At 32.8% G+C, this 12,814-nt stretch overlaps 1 protein-coding gene across 1 annotated transcript; it reads right to left on the bottom strand.

Annotated features, from left to right (window-relative positions):
• Window positions 1-2,302: 2,302 nt before the first annotated feature.
• LOC118753705 (Bardet-Biedl syndrome 4 protein homolog) lies at window positions 2,303-7,364 on the bottom strand (the record flags this gene model as incomplete). Its single annotated transcript, XM_036488574.1, is given in 5 exon segments — window positions 2,303-2,456; window positions 3,773-4,063; window positions 5,751-5,863; window positions 6,969-7,108; window positions 7,187-7,364. Coding segments are annotated over 5 exon segments (771 nt in total), but the record flags the coding sequence as incomplete, so codon positions are not given.
• Window positions 7,365-12,814: the final 5,450 nt, after the last annotated feature.

The following is a 12,814-nucleotide window of genomic DNA, read 5'->3' as shown; positions in this document are numbered from 1 at the left end:
TGTAATCCAGATTAGTAAGCTTTTATCAGTTGTTAGTTTTCAGTTATCTGTTTGTAAATTAATTTAATTTGTAATTTGCGAGTATACCACAACCGTAACAAATGCGCAATGGACCAGCGAGGACTTCTGTGAAATCTCAATGTCTTTATGGTCGAAGCTTTACAAGAAAAATTAAATACGCAGTAAAAGCTCTTACCGGCGCCATTAAAGGACACTGTGCTACTTCTTCAATACCCCAACCATGATAAAAACATTACATGGTAAATTCATTCTCTAAATTTATCGGCCATGGTTTCTTTTCCTTCTATGGAGACGTTTTCGAGATATTTGCGATTTACCGTTAATCAGCTTTAAACAAAAAGTGGTTCCACTTAATCGCGTATATCTTACGAACCAATTTAACAGTCTCAAAATGAGGTACGTCAAATCAAAGCTAATAAAATTATCCATAAACTAATAAAAAAATTAAAAACAGAAATCAAACTTTAATAGAAGAAAAATTAAATAAATAACAGGTTCTGTGCCAAATTTTTGAATTTGTTCTTAAACCTGTTCTGTTAAAAAAAATCGAGTTACTAATGAAGGTAGGCGAGTTGTAAATAAAGAAATAATAATGAGTGGGTAAATGAAAATACGCAAAGATTTTTTTTATGAAAAATTAGCAGGAAAGAAAGTTACTCATACGCCACGTACACCTGAGTAACACGATTTTATGCTAATATTTCATACAAAAAATCTTTGCGTATTTTCATTTGACTACTCATTACTTCTTTATTTATCCCTCGCTTTCTTTCATTAGTAACTTGATTTTTTTTTTTGTACAGAACCTGTTATTTTTTAAATTTTTCTTCTGTTAAAATTTTAATTTTTTTTTTCATTTTTTCATTAAAAAAAATCATCTGTTTTCAAAAAGTGCCTTTCTATTGGTGGAGAGTTCAGTGATAGTAGTATTTTCGTTATCGTAGCGCTCACTCAGCGCTTTTGACGCATCTTTTTGAGCCAAAAGTTAATTTCAAATCTGTATTCGCATTAAATATGATACTAAGGTTTCTAATCATTTCTCTATTATGTCCGCAGCAATCTTTTTTAAACCAATACTATGAAGCACTCTTTTTCATATTAATATTCCCGGTTACTAAATTTTGCTTTCCGCAAAATTAATTTCGATTACATTTTTTAGTTTGGCATGTCCAAACTACATACATACATATGTATATTTCACCAATAGAATATACACACACAAATTTTATTATACTTTCATTTTCGGTTGATTTCAATGCCGGAAATGTGTAAATATTAAGACATTATGGTACGTTAGCCAAATAAAAGTTTTAAGTGAAGCTGTTTGGTTGGTTTATAATATGTATGTATGTATGTATGTGTTCTCATGTCAAACGCATAAGCTAAATGTTTGTTCCAGTATGCAATTTGGTAATAAAAGATAAGTAGCCAAATTTACTCAATTTTGGCAACGCCAACACTTAAATTTAATTTTTTTCCTTCAAGTACAAATATAAATTTTGACTTAGCGAAAGAATATGCAATTAAATTATATTTGTTTTGAAGTTTCATTGCCAATTTTGTAATTCAATTTATTTATAATGAACTTTCTATTCGATGCAGTTTATGGTTGACCTAAATGTCTGCAAAAGAAACATACTGACTTTGAAGTGCTTTAAGCCAAATGCTTTTTAATGTAGTTGAAATCAAATGCAGAGTCGGACAATCGACTTACTGCTTGCACAAAAATCAAACTGAACATTTGAAGGCATATTTATGAACATGGCTGGCTGTGGCTGAGCGTGCAGAGATGCCTGCGGTTACTTGTTAGCTTCCCGAAGGTCCGGATTCGAATCCCAACAGACACAACATATTTAAGTGATAATAAAAAACGAAATTTTTGTGTCTTGAAAATATGAAAAAGCAACTGTGAAGTGCAAGACGAAAGCGTATTCAAACCAAATATGCTGAATTTGAAGTGCTTTAAGAAAAATGCATTTAGCCAAGACATTTTATTCTAAACTTATTATTTTTCATTTTCCACAAAGTGAAAGAATTCTAAAAGCTGCTTCGCAAAAATTTAAAATATTTTTTCCCATTGTTGAATTTCCACTAGGTATTCAAATCGAAAATACAAAGGCATTTATATAAATACCCAAATTTTTTATTAAAATCTTTGTCATTTAGCGCCCAGTGAAAATCCGGTATAAGTTGTGGTTTCATAATTATACATAAATACTCGGGTTGAAATGTTCATTTAATCTACATAGGTGTGTATGTATATATTTATAATTTAATTTACCTGCAATATGGCACCATAAGCCAACAATCCTTTGGAGCACTTCTTATCCAAGTTTATGACTTCTGACAATCGATCAAAGGCCTTCTGTGTTTCATTGATTTTCAAATATAGCACACCAATTTCTGTGAGAACTTCAATATTTTCTGGTGATAAACTGTACAAAAAAAATATGTTGTATCGAAATTAATTATTAAGGTTGTAGAATAGTTTATGTTTTTAATAATTTATTTATTTTTAAGTATTTGCAAAGTCTTGACTATAACAAAATTAACAAATGAACTTAATTGAATAAAAATCGTTTACCGAATGAAAATTATTGAAAAAAAAAACAAATATTCTATAACAAATTTCAAGATCTATGAAAAGTATAAAATAGCAAAGTATATTAAAACGCGTAAGGGGGAATTTAAGATTTAGATGAATACCCATAATATGATTGCATTTTTTTTTTTTACTTACAACAAGTAATTTTTAAACGAAAAACCTAACCGACTTAAATTCTCATATAAAAATTTAGGAGTACCGTTGATTTCTTCATGATCCAATGATCGGATCTAAACCAAATTAGTATGGGACCACCTATGAGTCACTACCTTTCCGATAGAAAAATCGGTTGACCTACATTAAAAAAAAAAATACATTAAAAAAAATATTCCGACGAACTGATAACCTTCTCGTTTCTTTGAAATCGGTTAATAATAAGTTTTTTCAACTAAAGTTTGTTGCGTTTTTGGAATTTCACAGCCCAAAGGCTAAAGTGTGGAATTTTAAATTTGTTCATTGCATGTTTTTCAATGCAAATGGCGCGCTTTCATAAACAAAAATTGTGATTGCTTGTATTTAGCGCAAAATTTCGCGGTATTGTTCTTACTTCTACGAATACACAAACTACATATTTTTAAATAAAAAATACATTTTTCAAGAGCAAATATGTAGGTACACTAGGGTGGTCGAAAAACAGTAAAGTCGGAATTTTTATGCTCTCACCGCCTAGGATTGTTCTATATCGAAAAAAGTATACCTCTATTTTTTTATTTTGAAATAAAAAAGTATTTAGAGGTCGCTCAAAGCGCTCAAAGTTTTCCATGTATTTTTATATGGGGAAAAATCAAATTTTTCGTAGAAATGGTATAGAATTCTTGAAAATCAATATTTTTCGATCGAAAAACTCTGGTACTCTTCAGGATACTTTCAGCAATAATACCCAATTGTTTATTTAACCATTTTTTAATATTAACGATTTTTTATTGGTCGCCCCATTGCATTTATCGGGGTTTTTGTGGGTTTTTGGCGCTTTGAGCGACATCTAAATATTTTTTGATTTCAAAATAAAAAAATGAGGGTATATTTTTTTGGTATAGAACAAGCCTTGGTAGTGAGAGCATAAAAATTCCAACTTTACTTTTTCACATGCATTTTTGGACCATCCTAATTTATATATGCATGTGAGTGTAATAATGGGCCACTCACAGCAAACAGTTCTCGAGCACCTCAATTGCCTTGCTGTAATCCTTCTCCTTGCGCAGAATTTCACCAAGTCGCTGAAAGCTTTCCAACTTTTTGCCAGATTGCACTGCCTTTTCAAAGTAAACTTTCGCCTCGGCCTCTTCTTGACGTGCGAGCGCAAATTGATTGCAAGCAGCCGCTGAACGATGCAACAATTCGCCAATGAAATGGCAAATTTCATGATCCTGCCGTGGGGAGAGCTCTTCAGCTTCACGAAAGATGCTTAACGCCTGATTGAAACGGCCCATAATAAAGCTGCAATGATGCCGCAGTAAATGCGAAAAGTATATTAAAGTTTTTGCGTCCGACAGCTGTAACACAGCGAGTAGTTATGAAGGCGTTTAAAATTATGTAGTTATTAAAATTGACAGACAATTTCTGATATTTACTCATTAATTAAAATCTGTATTGTTTTAAGACCCACCTCTCATATTGGGTATTCGTGGTATTGGTATCGCTGATATGCGATTGCACTGGATGCGACTCAATAATAAGAGCGCAGGCATTAGGGCCCAAACTCTCTTAATGGGCAATTTGTTCTAGCTAGCTTAAAAATGCCTCGAAATTCTCGCAGTCTTTTAGTAAATAAGCGATATGTACGATTGTAAACACAAGATAAGTAGTAAGCCTCTATATGTATGTAAATAGTAAGTATGTGCATTAGGGTGGTCCTTAAAAATATCAACAGCATGAGCGCACCCCTTTATTTTGTTGTTTAGGGGTCAGTGCTGAGGCGACGCTTCTCCCAGGTTTTGAAAATACTGAATTTTTTTTATGAATAATTTAATTTATTTTTTTCTTTTGTATAAATCATTTATATGAATAAGTTTCAGTAATATATCAAAGTTATCACATTTCAAGTGAAAATGTTGACGAATTTTTGCGAATTAAAAGAATTTAAATTTTTTCAAACCCAGATAGCGACTCCTAATTTTTTTTAGTAAATGTCTTTATTTTAAACGTAGAAATAAAGGGCTGCCCCATCAAAATGTGAATGTTAATATTCTTATGAACCACCCTAATGTATGTACATCATAATTCGTGAAAAATAAACTAATCCAAATTTATTTTGTGAATTTTTCTAGTCGTACGATTCACGTTTGCATGTACTTATGTATAAACTTTATTCACCATTAAAGCACTTACTACAACGCACTTTTGTTCTTTGTTGTAAAAGAGATTTGAGGCAGGCCAAAAAAGTGAAGTTAAAAAAAGACACCCTACATCGCCGTCAAAATTGCTAAAACATTGCATTAGATATGTGTATATGTATATCTACATAAGTATTTATGTACTGTATGTATAACACGGTCGAGGCCATCTAATTATATAAAAGTATGTATGAATGTATCATATATATGTATGTATCATATATATGTGCAAATATATCTAAAATCAAATACGTACATATTTACATTAGACCGTACCAGAAAAAAACGTGCACCGCACACCCCTTAGTCGTAAAGTATTTTTGCAACACAATTTTGTGAATTATTTTTTCATATTGGCGAAACTTAGGGGTCGTCTATTCTTCAAGTATGATGTATCGATGTTTTTGTCTCTAGACGACAATTTGTTTGTTCTTCATTGCACTGATCTCAATATCCCCGTTCTAGTACTTACCCACCAGATCTCAGTTTTATCAACCAAACGTTCCGTCCCAACGCCAGCAAATTAAAGCTTTCTAAAAATCATTAAACTCTTGGTAAGGAAGTATTTTGATTATTCCATTAGAAATATAAAAAAAAAACTTTATTACCGAGTGTATGTATGTAGATGTCACCGAAAAATGTTTTCGGAATCGCTTTACAAAAATACCTGAGACTCAGGGGTGTAGGGCGAACTTTTTTTGTTTGCGTGTAAGGTGGTATGGTCTAATATAAATATATATGTATGTATGTATGTACATAAGCGTACGTATGTTTTATGCATTTATACTTACAGTGTTTTGCCAATCTCCTTGTAAGTTTCAATATTTTTTGAATTTAAGTCGAGTGCTTTTTGTAGATTACGTAGCGCCTCAATGCTGTTGCCCTCTTCACGGTCAATTAAACCCTAAGCTTGCAGCAAGTTAAATGGCGGTCAGCAAGAAGTAAGTGAAGCAGAACATATGCAGCCAGTTTAAGCGAGAACAAGAAAATCGTTATCACCGGAGTGTGAATGAAGGAGCAGTGGAGAGGGGGAATATTAAAGAATAGCATTAAATTGTAGTAAGTCATTGTAAATTTAGTAGAGTTTAGAAAGAAAAACTGATAAAATATTAGATATTCTTAATAAAAACAGAATGAGAATTTCGATAAAAGAAAGCCATTGAAAATATTTGTTTAACTTGTTTAATAAATGACAGTTCTGAAGTATGGGATGAGAAGCAAAAAAATTTTGGATAACTAAGCTCACCGGGCTGTCCTAAACAGCTCAATGAGTTTTGTATTTTTAAGGATATAATTTTGCATTTTTTTTTTGCATGGGGTGGGTCTGAGAGCAAGCGAACGAAATTAAAACAAACAAAAAAACTCAGCTGGAGCATTTTCAGTAATGACGACGAACAAAATATATGGATGTGCATACATAGATATGGATGTAAAATTAATTTTATACTACCTGATATTTTAAGTATATATCCCGTGTCAAATCATAAACGCACCAGATATTACGAGTTTTATTTTTTACTTATTTTTACATAAAAACGTATTTATTCCTAACAAAACCCGTATATATGTATCTACTGAAAAATTTACTTTTTGTCGCTTACGCCTTTTTGGGCTCGGCTTAGGGCTCGATATATTCGACGACTTTTGTTATATGGAAAAAATGGTCTAATTAAAAGGCGCGAAATTTTCACTTTAGTAAAAAAAAATAATTAAAATTAAAGAGTCGTATAGTTATGATATGCGCTATAGTACACTCAAAACGGTACACACATTTACAGGTTGAAATGAAAAATGAATTTGTCGAAAGTTCCGGAAAAATCTTGTCCCAACGGAACATCTCAAATTTAGTTTGAAATACGGGACGTCCCAGCAAATACGGGACATTTGGCAACGCTATAATGTACATATAAAACTTATGAGCTTAATTAGAGCGCCAAATGCCTGGTATTGAGCTCTAGCCTTAATGATTGGTTTTTTTCACACACATACACACACACACACACACATACCTTGACATAATACAAATACTCTGGATTCAAACTTCTATAAAGCTCTCGATCGATTATGATGCGACAACGTATAAAATCACGTCGCGCATAGTAGAGATGGACCAACCAATCGATGTTAGTACCAGCCGCCATGATGGGAACTAATCAAAGAAAAAATAATATTATGTGCTTAGAATAAATTTTCCGAATGTGATTTTAATATAAATCTTATTACGCACCTGCTTTGACCACCTCCAATGTGGGCAGCGTTATAACCTGCCCATTGACTATAATCTCGTCCGCACTGGCCATGCAATTGAAGTTGCTAATCGAGTCAAAGTTTTGTGTGACTCAAAAATGAATTTCACTTTTTTCACAGCAAAATGAAAAATTGCGTTTGTGAGGGAGTAGACAATTGGTTGCCAAGTGGCTAGCTAATGCGTATATCGTCGCCGTATTTGTATCTGTATACGAGTACAAAAAAAAAACACACACAAAATATTTGCTTTTTTTATTTATATTAGTACTGGTAACTAGAAATTTATGCTGTTTTTGTTTGTGTTATTTGATTAAGCTGGTGGTAGATTATTTAGGTAAGCCAAGCGGATAAGTATGTACATATGCTACAGTAAATTCATTGTTGACCAAAACAAAATCAGTGGCCATGGCAACTTGGTGTGTGGGTGGGCATGCCAATGGCAATAATTTAAAGGTTGCTATCTAGTCATTCGTTTCATACAAATGATGAATTCTGTGCTTCTTTTATGTCAATAAAAGCATTTATTAATTTAAAATTGGGAAACAAGCCAAATAAAATAAATATATGTATCTACTTATTGCACCAAAAGCAAAAAAAAACGTTTCAAATTTCATAACGAATTGTACTTTTATTAAACCCATAGGTAACAGTTATTTGTGAATGGTGATATTTTATTTTAACCCTCTAACAGGTAAGGCAGTAGTAAGAGCAGTTGAGGCACAATTTTCAACTGGAAAGCGAACAGTTATCGTCGGAAATCTTGCGGAAAGCCATGGAAAATGCGACAAAACGGATATCATCTTTTCCACTTAACAGTAAAAATTGTAAAGGTCCAAATAGAGGTTTCCATCACTCAAAATTTCAGTTTTTTATTAAGTGAAAAAGTTAATCAAAAACAAAATTGGATGATTAATTTTGCGCCACCCTGTGCAAGCTCGTATATTGAATATATTTTTAACATAATTTTCACGTATATATAGGTTTTGCCCACTGTGCGCCGCGTGACAGCAACGGGTAAAAAAATATCATATGTATCTTTCGCTTCTCTCTCGAAATACATTCTTAATTTAACCAATTTTCCAACCTAAATAAAAATCTGCACAGTGCATAATGCTTTTAACCATGCTTAATTATATTTTTCTTATTTTTTACATACATATGTACGTACATACAAATCTTAGTATGTAATTCTAAAAAATTGTCAATGGCGAATTCCGCAACATGCAATTAATTAATTAACCATTTGCAAAATTCATTTTAATCATGCTATCCTTTTGCGGCTCTTTTAATCTAAGCTTTGAATTTTTAATTAGTTTTGCTAACCCATTCAAAAGCCATAAAATTCATTCACGCACACGAATTATATCACTCGCCTCAAAAAATAGATGTAACAAAAAAGCAAATTAGGCAGCAGGCAGTGCGCTAAAAACTATCATAATAAAATATGTATGTACGTGCAAAAATGTCAATACATAGATTCCAAAGCGACAACAACAAGTTTCCTTACACGACAATAACAAAAACGCCACTTTTGTATTGTGTTAAAAAGTTCAAAACACTGCGAATTTTACGCCATTGAGTATTTACAATTTTCTGCTTTGTAATCTCTTAATTCACACCAATGCCGTCATAAGGTATTTCGGTTTATGGTCACTAGGTGATCTAGTCATCGTGATCTAGATTTATCTCGTCCATTTTAGAATTGTGACACAGTAAATGTCTGTAGCTCATACGACCAGTAGAACCAAATTGTAGAATACATAAGTATGTACATATATGCATTCATGCATATTAATATATGTAAGTATGTATGTAGATGCACATTCCTTCGAATAAAAAAGAAAAAATTGGAGCGAATGAAAGCTGCATGCATCCAAACATACATATCGTACCTTACTTAATGCACAAAGGCCCTAACCAACACTTTTTTCGAAATTTCGTTTTTCACAGATTTTGGTAGGATGTATTAAAATGCATCTTCAATAAAAATTTTAAGGTCTGAGCACCATAAGCAACTATGCTATTTATTTTTTTAAAAATCCTACCTGTTTTTCATACACTTTTTATAACGTTATTTGCTTCTCCTGTAAAATTAAAAATTTGTTGGTTAGGGCCTCTGTGAATTAAGGTGACCATATGTCCATAAGTATTTATTCGAGACTTCACCAAGAATAGATACTAAAATAAAAATCTCTATATGTATTAGGAAAGATTTCTGAACTGTAGTAAGCTTCTCAACACCTAAAATGCAAAAGGGCGTAACTAACATCGTCACTGAAATGCTAAAAATCGTGACTAATAAATTTTCGTCCATAAAACAATTTGGTGAGTTGAATTTTGCATAAGCTACGACTTTTTGAATTTGAGCGACGTTGTTAGTTACGGCTTTTTTGCATATCAGGTGACGACAAAAAATCTTTTGGAATAACTGCAAAAAAAACAGCGTTCAGAAATGCACCATACATTTTTTTTCGAATAACGGACACGAATAAAATTAATCGTCAAGTGCACCCTGCGAATTTGCAACTACTTCCTAGCAAAGACATGACCCATCAAAATTATGTGCAGTTTTTTAACAACACATTTCCGTCTGTTGCACACCACCGCAGCATTTTTAGATTATTAGAGCATTTTTATTTTGTTCTGAAAATGTATTTTTTAAGTGATAAATAGCGGCAAATAGTCATACAACCTACATATTTGAAAAACTCAATTCAAAAGTTTTGCTTTTTCAAATGCGTCAGCATGCAACACTGTCGCCAACAGTTGACTTCATCAGTTAAAATTGCAGTCTTTTCATGAGTAAATTCAATTTCAACTCTTGACCACGCTTGCCATTTCATCAAAATTTTGTGTACCAAAATATCTAAGTAAAAAGACCCAAAATAAAATAAAATGTACCATTTTTTGCCGTCCAACAAAAATATATACAGTGCCTCAAACAAGTGACCACGTATTGATTTTTTTAATATTCGTAATGTTTTTCGAGGAATTTTTTTTCTATAAAAATTCCGTCCATGCTTTAACCAAAACCATATAAACATACAAAATGTAGGAAAATGTAGGAAAACTCGACAAATTTTCATCAAAATTTCAACTTTTTAATATGAATCTTTTCAACATTTTTGGGTGTGCGGTTTTATAGCCCATACAATTTTAGTCTAATAAAGTGCAAGTTTCAAAAGTAATTTATAATATTCTTATTTTCCGCCTGAAGATCTTTGTAAATATCAATTTTAAGTGAATAAGCTTCAGTAGTCACTAAAATATCACAGTCATCGCTTAATCGATTTATTTTGTCATTCTGAGCATTTATGTATACAAAAAAAAGAAGAGCGTAAGAACGAGGGACAAATTTTTCACTAGCCTTGCCGGGGCAGAGACGTTCTCTGCTCTTGTATACACTGTGGACACCGTTAATGATGTGCTGAGTCAATACTTTTATCCAATACTCTCTATACTCGGTACCGAAACATTTACGTTTCGAATAAAAGCGCACATAGGCCAAAAATATGGAAAAAACGGTTCAGGGGAGACTCGCCTATCAAAAGCCGAATGTAGGAGCCAATAGAGCATTTAATACTGATTCAAATGAAAGATGTGTATATGTCGGTTCGAGGCCTTAATGCAGGGAAACTCTTAAAGCATTTTTGTTCCAGCTGAATCGGACGATGTCATTTTTGTATGCCTGGGGGCAGATTCTGTAACCAGTTAGCGACAATTTTCGAATCGGTATCGGTTTTGTTGACGTATGATATGATTTTTATGTCAACAAGTGCAACATCGATCCAAAACTTGTCGCTAACTAGTTACAGAATCTCCCCCCTGAAAGGCTTCTTCATCCGTCAAAGCATTTTTCTTGAACATTGGATCGACTAAGGTTAAAACTGATAAAATAATATTTCTCCGTTGCGATAAGTTCAAGAGTTTTAGCCGATACCAAATGAATTAGTAATGAAAGTTTTTTCTAAACTTGAAATGCATATAATGGCGAAGGTTCAATGTAAAGAATCGAATTGGAGACTGTGTTGGTTATGGTGGTCATAAGTTCAGCCAACATATTCAATAGTCCATTACCCGGAGCTGCTCCAATATGATGAGTAGATTTTAGTGAGCCTCAAAAGCGACTCCCTCTGGTTACAAGCTGGATATCTGAATATTGGAAATAGCAACTATCTTTTTAAAATGATAAGAAAGGTGTTTGTTTACAAAATTATCTGTGCCACTCTGCCTTATGCCTGGATTATAATAGAAGTAACGGAACGGAGTGAACTGTCACTTAATTATCTATTGTATGGGCAATGAATTCAAACGATTATAATGCACTTGAACGCAAGGTAAAATGGAAGCATCTAGAATCAATAGATCCTTACGAATTGGCCGCGATTTATTAAGATTCGTCCCGTTCATTATAACCAAGGCATTAGTACGGTGGTTGCTCCCTTTCATACCACAGTAATTTTGTATGCAACTCTGAATCAGCAAAATCCATACTCCTTCTCATTATCAACCTTGATCAGGTTTTACGCCGAGTAGTACTCAAAAAGTATTATTACTGTATATACTGTGGTTCGTCAGCTGTTACTAATAATCAAAATTGTGTGAAAAAGTTTTCCTTTGTAATCAAATGCGGGCAAGAAATATCGTTTTTAATACAATTATTGATATAAAATTTTGATTTATCTGCCGCTGGTATAATAATTCAGTGACCAAAGTATTCGCTGCTAAGCGTTCATTGTAGCAAGCACTGGCGTTACTCGCATTGCCGTCAAAGCGATGCTAGCGCCAATGCAAATTCAAAGTTGTATGTGGACGGGCCTTTATTGTTTGGTTTTTTTTATTATTTATTTGTGTAATGGCAACCATGTACACAGATTGAAAGGTGCTGCAGAAAAGTCAGTGTGGTGCGAAAATAAACCAAAACAGTTTTGTGGAAAATTTTATGTAAATAAAAGATTGTGCTAGAAGAACTATTGCAACTTGAAGAATTGTGTAAGCATTTATGTAGCTATAAAATATCTTTAATATTCTTGCAATTTCAACTAGCTGAGTGCTATTTTATTCTATTATAACTGCAATAAAAGAGGCATGGAGTATCCATGAAAAGAGGAGGTGTTGCTCTGCAATCACGCCCGTCGCCATACGTTTTGTTTACTTGTATTTCATTCGAAGTATAGAAAAACAATGTTTACAATAAACAAACGACCCTTTAAAGTTTATTTTGTATGTGATATTCAATAACAGTTTAACCGAAACGATAATCTGGCTTGGTAAGTCTTAATTTGAACCAGGAACATTCGAATGGGGTGCCTCTCCGTATGAAGGTTTATGGAGACTATATGTAAAAAAGCTATCCTTCCATTTACCTGCATATACATAAATATGTTTATATATATTTGCGGCTAAACATATTGGATACAAAACTGAGTATTATTTCAACAAGTTCCAACTGTGGTAATATTCATTATGCAGATAGCCTTTTTGACAAAGAAATAAATGTCTATGTATGTAGGTACGTATGAATTCCAAAATGCACACTGTATCCTAAAAGGGCCTTCAGATGTCAAAGCGCCTATCTTTTCCGACTGAATCGACAAGACTGAGCACT

This window comes from Rhagoletis pomonella, unplaced genomic scaffold, assembly GCF_013731165.1.
Source record: "Rhagoletis pomonella isolate Grant_MI unplaced genomic scaffold, Rhpom_1.0 Rhpom_scaffold_02766, whole genome shotgun sequence".
NCBI classification, from domain to species: domain Eukaryota; kingdom Metazoa; phylum Arthropoda; class Insecta; order Diptera; family Tephritidae; genus Rhagoletis; species Rhagoletis pomonella.
The sequence above is the reverse complement of the archived record's forward strand: the minus strand, read 5'-3'. Positions and strand labels throughout refer to the sequence as shown.